The sequence below is a fragment of the Pocillopora verrucosa genome, chromosome 1 (assembly GCF_036669915.1).
Source record: "Pocillopora verrucosa isolate sample1 chromosome 1, ASM3666991v2, whole genome shotgun sequence".
Lineage (NCBI taxonomy): Eukaryota > Metazoa > Cnidaria > Anthozoa > Scleractinia > Pocilloporidae > Pocillopora > Pocillopora verrucosa.
Window position 1 is genome coordinate 18,572,560 of NC_089312.1, and position 8,321 is coordinate 18,580,880.

At 36.3% G+C, this 8,321-nt stretch overlaps 1 protein-coding gene across 1 annotated transcript; it reads left to right on the top strand.

Annotated features, from left to right (window-relative positions):
• The first annotated feature begins 4,742 nt into the window (after positions 1 to 4,742).
• LOC131788797 (homeobox protein notochord) lies at positions 4,743 to 7,357 on the top strand. The gene is made up of 2 exons (XM_059105895.2): positions 4,743 to 5,212; positions 6,138 to 7,357. Exons 1-2 carry the CDS (start codon positions 4,849 to 4,851, stop codon positions 6,407 to 6,409), a joined length of 636 nt encoding a protein of 211 aa, XP_058961878.2. The 5' UTR covers positions 4,743 to 4,848; the 3' UTR covers positions 6,410 to 7,357.
• Positions 7,358 to 8,321: the final 964 nt, after the last annotated feature.

Here is an 8,321-nt window from a genome sequence, read left to right on the forward strand (position 1 = left end):
ACTGACCTGTAACCAAGATATTAGAAATGATGAAAATCTTAAATAAAGCTGGCTGACGTATCTGTAAGCTTCATAACATTAATCTCGTTAGTAAATGAAGAAATTGTTTAGAAAAATTCTTGTTTATGAGCTACTGAACCAAAATAGCACAAAAAAGCGGAACCGGCTCTTTTTTCACTTTTGGAATGTTCACAAGATCCTGTCATTAGTGTACCTACCTGGTACTTACTAGACTTTCCTAGTGAATTCATGACGGAAGCTACATGGACGGGAAAAATTGGGATGCTGATGAACTGAATGTAGAGCTTACAGTGCTATTTATTATCTAGGCATTTTCATACCCTTCAACATCTGCCGACGGTAAAAACCCAAAACTGTGACCAGTTTTGATGTATTCGCCTTTGTCTTGCGCATCTTTCGACAGAACATGATAGTTTGAGGCAGCTAACAAACTTGGCTCGAGAGACCAACATGCTTGTATGGTGTTCAGTTCCTAGGGTCTCTTAATGTTAACTTATACTTAAGTTGCTGTCAGAGACAATTTTTAGCATCGCAATGGCAGTGAGGACACAGGTTAAGTGTAATGTTCAGAAGAGATGATTCTCTGAAGCAAAAATTTAACTGACATTTGTCAGTAAAAAGAACCTAAGAGATCTGTGGTAGCTGATTTACTGTTTTTGACGACCTGTTGGCTTCGTTTACAGCACATTTTGGTTCAGTTCATGGAAAATGGAGACCATGACAGGAAGCTTCGGCGCATTTTTCATCTATTTTAAAAGAAACAAATAGCTTTTGTTTCGGATTACGCTCATAGGTGCTACCCAAAAGTTTTCAGTTGAAATTAGTATAAGTTTGCAAGATTTTGTAAAAATATTGCTATCGCAATTCGTTGTTTTGCAGCTGTACTGTGACAGATATTGGCGATAAAGGTATGGTGTTGTGGTCCTAGGTATATTTTTCATTGTTAGATTAAGTCTCTGAAGAAAAAATGATGATATCTAGATCCACGAATTAAAGACAGAATAGAGAAGACAGCAAACTTGTTAATTTCAGTAATAACAACAACGATTAGTTCATTCATCAAAAAAAGGAAACAAAGAAACTCAAGAAAAAAATTCAGTAGAGTGAAGAAAACAAGGAAGCTACGGAAACAGGAAATATCCAGAGAAAACTCCTGTCCCTAACCATTACAAACTGAAAGATTGTTATAATAATCTTATCATTATACGTCTTTGTCTCGATTCGCGGCTTTCTCAAAGTGTGCGTGGTAAAATAATTCTACACGATTTGAAAAAAAGGTGAACAGTTTTAGAACAGCAGTACTAGTGGTTAATCGTTTGAATGCGAAGCTCAGTATCAAAGCGAATAGTAAAAAGAAGCAAAACATCGGTACTTTGATGTTTCACTGACAATAGCATCAGTCATGTTTTTCTCTCGCAAATTAACTGTCAAATAAGAGTCTGAAAGCTGAAATGCTCCAAGATCATTTTGACAGCTAAAAATGATGGATCTGAAGCCGTATGAACATCACGTGTTGTAGATAATGGTTGCTTCGCAAAAAACTCTGAACGCTCTGAGGTGTCTCTAAAGAGGTGTATCACATTTCACATTGTTGTTTCAGTACTTGCGACTTAAAAGTTGCGGTACAAATCGCCCAAATTTTGCGCTGAATCCCGCCCGACCACGTATCAAATCGCGACCCAATTAGTGAATTTTCGTGTTACGATGTATGGTGAATTTCCTCATACAATTAACTGTTCTTGTTCTCAAGTTAAATTAGTTTAACAGTGAGCATTGAAATGGGCGGACCGCACTGCACGTCACCTGCTGCGCCAGAGTCTAAATTAAGACCGCACTGGTTTTATTTATGACTCAATTTTTTTCCAAAAAAAAATTGACAAAACAACGAAGACCTTGTAAAATTGCATTGTCTCATCGTTTTGTTGATTTTCAACTGTTACAACTTGCTGCGCGACAAGATTGCAGAAAGTGGAAACCGGAGAACAATTTAGCCGGTGGAAAAAGTTTCACACGCGCGGGTAGAATAAATCCGCTCTTCAGATCCACAATTCTGAAATTTTCTTCTCTCGGACATCTGTCTCACGGTCTTTATTTTTAAATCAAATCTTCAACCCCTTCACATTATATGTTACACAAAAGACTATTTGAACAGCAAATAATAGAATTTCAGTGAGGATATAACTTAATCATCTTTCGCTCTGTCGTGAATTGAAAAATTACCATAACCGAGAGAACTTTTCAAACAGTCATTCTTTGCAGTAAAAGTCTCTATATTTTTCATTTAAGAATTGAAAGTTCCTGTATGTTGAAATGTGAATTTTTGTTGAAAATCATCGATTGCTTAACCATTCAAACAAGTTTTTGACATGTCCAGATTATTGGATTAAAAAGCAATATGAAAGAAAATTGAATCTCGCAAACTAAACAGAAATACCCTTTGAAAACAAGATTTCAAAACTCTGCTTAATTATTCTAGTATTCATAGCATTAGTGTTCTAATTAGCTTGTCATCTTAATGTGATCATAATACCTTTATTTTGAAACATAACTAAATTGATCGAAAAGACGCAAAACTGCCGAGCCACAAATCGTAGTGTTGAATAATTCTTGAAACCCTAGGTCTCTTTGTTTTAAAGCTTGTGTAAGGAATTTTTAACATTTCGAATCCATAAAGAAAAAGTCTCACAAAAACTGGTGAAAAACTAAACGCATTTCCTAATCTCATGGCGGAAAGTTTTGCATTATGATCTGTATCTTTGTTCTTTCCTCTTGAGCAAATAACTCGTTAGCTTTCAAATGTCAATTTTTTTTCAAATCCTAACCTCACTCAGTGGTTTTCCTATCTTTTAGCAGAAATTCTTTTATCACGTTTCTAGAATCAGTGGCCGGCATTTCATCCCCTCGTATGTTATCATCAAAACACGCTAGCCGTATAAACGAACTTGTTTGGTCATAGATCACATTTAAAGAGTTCTCGTTGCATTAATCAAATTATCCTGCATATTAGCCAATCAATTGAGTTTGCTAAGATTACTTAGTTATGAAATTGAGGAAAAAAACATGATACGTGCAGCTTGACAAGACTCGAGTCGGATCAGTTTATCCCGTGAATTGTTAGGTTATCAGATGCGATTAGTGCGGTTTTGAACACTAGGAACGCCTGCCTGCTCGTGGTAGGAGGGGCAAGTTAGCAAGTCTACTTCAATAACAGCTACATTGAGAATGTGTCTCTCGCAAAATAAAAAAGAAGGTTATTAAACGAAAAAAATTTATGACTTTGGAATTACACGGCTGGAATTCTATTTCAATCAGTAAATTTTTTGCGACCCTTCAGTAATACACGCGAACGAACACGTTATTGCTTTTCGATTTGTTTGTGCATGAGTAAAACCCCTGGTAATCCATCATTGATAAACGCGATTACCGTCATTGGATCGTGTTAGCGACCCAGTAAAGACTGTCTCGATTGATTCCAAGAGATTAACCTTTCTTTATTGCGTGGTCAAAAGAAACCTTCTTATTTGATCCACTAAAATGACGAAATGGATTGAAAATTACTGATATTAGGTTAAGAGGAACTCATTAAACCAACTTAATTGATTCTAAATATACACAATAGCCGCGTTGAATATTGCATCTAAGTCCCCAAAAAGCAACTCTTTGTGGAAAGGTGTTTCAGCTTGTACAAAACGTTATGTTCCCCAACAATCTTTTCTTAGAAATCGTATATAAAATAAATCAGACAAAAAAGAACTGAGGCCTGGAACTGAAGCACATGAAGGGATCGATTTCACTCCCTCTTATTCAATCTCAACCTTTTAATTGTTTTCAGCGAATTAATTGCCTTTGGAACCCACAGCAACTATCGATAATTTTCTCTTGTCGAGTTAATTTTAAAGGAATAAACTCCGAAATATCTTTTGCTCATTAAACGGGATAGGATAATTGATGAATTAAAAAGCTTTCCTGCAAGCAAATTGCCTTGTTGTATCGAAGATGACCAGCCTAATGAATGAAAACTTGCGAAACAGGTGTTTTGCTTGAATAGAAATGAATATCAAACAGAAACCTTGGCGTGTTTCTTTTTCTCTGGAATAGGAAGTGAATCTCGTGTGTTCTACTTCGCTACAAAAGTATTAATTAACTCAGGCGACACAAAAGGCTTTAGAACAATGCCAATTTTGTCTTCGCTACCACATGTCGTATGCCGACAGTACATTTCGCTGGCAAAAGCTTTGAACGGATATTATGATTAAAACTGATTCTTTTGTTTAAAAAGAGAGTCGATTTTGTTGTTAAAGTGGCCCGCAAAGAGGGAAAACCCCAAAGCTGTTGAGGAAGTTTTCTCTTAATTTCTCCTTCTCAAAAACATATATTAAATTTGCAGGCTTTATTTATTTCTTATCATGGTCCATAAAGACCAATTTAAATCATTAAGGCGAACGCGCAGAATTATAGGTTAATGTTTGAGTTAAAAGGATACGTGAACAATTTGTTTGTTTATTGTGAAGATACTAATAAGTCGGTTCTTTCGATTATGTATTGTATGGGGCCCTCTAATCAATTTTACCAATGGCTTAATGAGAAAACAGCATATTTCTGAGGGCCGTCCATCGTTTAGCAACTGCTATTATGAAATTAGCAGCAGACAGTTGCCAATTTTGTCGGCTGTGAGTATAAAAGACTGCCATTAACTTGAAGGATTCACTCAGCGAAATCAGCTGTAGCAGCAAAGACTTTGGCGCGTGGATTTATGAGCGTGCATAAAACCTCAAAAAGGAGTCGTGCTCGAGTCACGGAGATTTTGATTTTCGCGATTGACTGGTCATGCAGGCGTTTACCAGCCCATACATGTGCCCGTATTTTACGTGCTCATCCCCGTATTGCCTGGCGTTGAGAAGCAGTGCTGTGGCATCGAGTTTAGCGATGAACCGACCACCTCCGAGTCCAAACCAGCCCGGAATATCTTCATTTACGATTTCATCCATTCTATCTCGCTCAGAAGAGTCGCCGACTAAACCAGCCAGATCCGAAGAAACAACGGTAGCTAAATGTTCGTCTGAAGGGAACATAAGCTCGCAGTTTGTTCCCAGTTACTCTTCACATCTCTCAATTGAAAGATTTCATCCCTACCATCGACCTCTGACAGCTAGTGCTTTTGCGCGAACAACTTGCGGTAGTTTGCAAAAAGGTAAGTTGTGCCTTTAGGGGTTTCACCAGTCAGTTCTTACTCTTAACTTTGCAATTTATCGATTTCTTGAGATTTAAACAGTAATTTCCACATTGTGATGAATTAAATATTTTGCTTTAGGAATACACTTTATTTCGAAGATCCTCAATAAATCAGTCCATATCTATCTAACCATTAATAAATTCCTTTCACTTTATCACTCAACGAAACTCAGATTTTCGTACCTAGTCTTACTTCCTGCTAAATAAAATCTAATTCTTTTATAAACTGCTTGCGCACGGAAATTTGGTTAGTTTAGGTTGCGTTTTCCTGTTTATTATGTGTTTATGACTTTTAAGTGTTGGTGTTAAAATACCTAACAATACTTCACTCTTTACGTAAGTGAGAGGACATGCTTGCCTTAAATCAGGCTCTTCCAGATTCAGTTTTTTAGAAAACTGCCAGGGGCTTCGCGCTGAAACCGTTCAATGCATTTGGTAAAAAAAATTAAAGACTCATAATTTTTCCTGAAGAGACTTTGATTTCTGAAACAAAATTTGTATCACTTTAGTTTTTCCTTGACTCTGAAAAAAGAGACGGTTAAAAAGAATACTTTTTGTTCTTTTGTTTAAAGCGAGGGTAATCACTGTAGCAAGATTTTTCCCATGCGAAACCTCATTTAATTGCTTTTTTACAAATTGTCTCATTCAATAACATAAAGCTCTCATCATGTGAAACTAGGTAATTAAAATTTTCAATGTTCTAAACTGAGACAACGCTTTCTTTGGTAAAGTCCTCAATACAGTTTAAAGACTGAAAGACCAAGTATTTCTATTCATGCGATAAGATCGGTATAAGCTACAAAGGCGAAATAACAAGAACGATAGACGCCCTCTTGTACAGTATCTTTTTCATGCTAATTTGCGGGTCATGCCATTTATTGCAGAAGGAGAAGCAATTCTTTCAGTTGTACACCATGAAGAAAACAAGGCGTGGAATTTCAAGCAAGGAAAACCGAAGAGAATTCGTACGATTTTCACGCCAGAACAACTCGAGCGATTGGAAAAAGAGTTTGACAGGCAGCAATACATGGTCGGAGCCGAGAGACATTATCTCGCCGCTTCGCTAAATCTCACTGAAACACAAGTGAAAGTCTGGTTTCAGAACAGAAGAATTAAATGGAGAAAACAAAAAATGGACCGGCCCAACTCCAGCTAAGACATCAAATATGAAACAAAGGAAAAACTATAATATGCTTACGAGAGATGAAAGTCGCGAACATCCGATGGGCCTCAATCCATGGTATTTAAAATTGAAAAAAAAGATGTGTAACTGTACTTAAAGGTGTTTTGACAATGAACATATTCACACAATTTTATCGCGAAACTGTATACATTTCAAAACTGAACTAGCAGACTTAGAAACACACCTCTGGTTAGTTCATTAAAGACATAATTTGGTAAATTCTGTATCCCGAAAATCGATAACTTTTGCAGCCAGATGGCAAATGTAGATCTTGTACACACAAGGCAGCAAAATCGAGCATTGCCTTCTCTTCCGTAAAGAATAATGATTTATCGACTCTTCGTTTAGTTTTGATTGAAAATTTGAGAATATGACTCGAATATGGAAAGACTTATCTGTTTAATTTTTTCTTTCTTTCCAGAAGGCCCGAAAATGGTCTTAGTTTGAAATTGTAAATATTCGATTGTATAAAAAATTAATAAATCGAGGATTTCTCACTAATAAGTCGAAGTAATTAGGGGAATCATACATTGTACATGTACATTCACAGATTTCGAGTGAAAATAAAAAATTTGCTTGTATTATAAAATTGAAAACTTTTCGCCATCTCTGCGAAGTAGTTTACGGACTGAAAAATTAATTAAGTGCCCTATGAGGCTTAAAGTATTAATTCAAGAGCTCATCCGGCCACAACAAACTCTGGCTTTGCGTTCGAAGCTTTAACTCGCCGGAATAAAGCCACATAATGAAGAATTAAAAGCAATTAGACTTTCAAAAGAAGCCTCTGGCAACCGAGGTGGCACAGGAAAAATGTGAGTTGAAAAGAGATAGAAAACAAAGCGCTCTGTCAGGTTAGATTTAAAGCTCGGTTTGATAGTGATAATGGAAGTACCTTAAGAATAGACTAAGTCTTCCACATGATCTTCATCTTAATAAAGAACGATGAAACAAAAGGTTTCCCTAATCTAATTAACGTGTCTTGTATCACTTTGAAATGCAATATCGTACTCAAGTATGTTTCCGTATTAAATTCTAAAATACCTCTACTGTTTGGCGTTCAGTTACTTACCTTATATTATAAAGGAGTAACAAAAAAGCAAGAATGAAAATTGCAATAGTTCGCTTAGCAACAGGGAAAACTATATGTACAGTGTGTACTACAAGTTGGAATTAAGCGCCTTGATTATAAGAATGATTGAGTGCCCGCCTGAATTCTCGATATGCAGTTTTGTTGATTTCAATAAATTAGTTTCCTGTTTCCATTTTTTAAGGGATTCTCTTCTCATGATTTCAACGATAGCATCTAATCAGCACGGACTGACTCATCATGCAAAATGCGTGACCTAATTTGACAACTCAGTGTCCTTTTTAAAACATAGATCGTATTAAAAATTCTGATTCTTAACCCTAGACATAACAGACCACATCGTACATTGTACATCAATAGAACATTTCCTCTCGTTACTTGTACGTATTTTTGAAACATATTATTATGTTAATTTTGCGGAGTTTTTCTCAAAGTTCCATTACTCAAACTCTGCCCAGCTCCTCAAATTTGTTTTATTTTCTACTTTGTTTTGTTTTTAAAGGAGTGCACGATGGCGAAAATAAATCAACAAAGCAATAAATAAATAGCTAAACAAATGAGTAAAATGAAAAAAAAATGTTACGTTAGCAGTGACGAATTTATGGTGAAATAAATCAACTAATCTTGACGGTGTATATCCCTCCTATTTTTCTGGAATCGAGTGTTTCAGTGAAAGAGGGCAAGCAACCAACGAAATTGTGCTGCGTAGCCCACTTTGTGACGTAAATGGTGGCCGGATCTCACCTCCGTCTACCTCAGCCGCCATATCAAACCTTGGGAAGAACCTGGGGACTAAAA

Bases quoted from the DNA above. Each gene is read 5' to 3' on its own strand.
- LOC131788797 (XM_059105895.2), top strand. From the start codon at position 4,849: ATGCAGGCGTTTACCAGCCCATACATGTGCCCGTATTTTACGTGCTCA. The intron at 5,213-6,137 runs GTAAGTTGTGCC...CATTTATTGCAG, and splicing joins TTGCGGTAGTTTGCAAAAAG to AAGGAGAAGCAATTCTTTCA.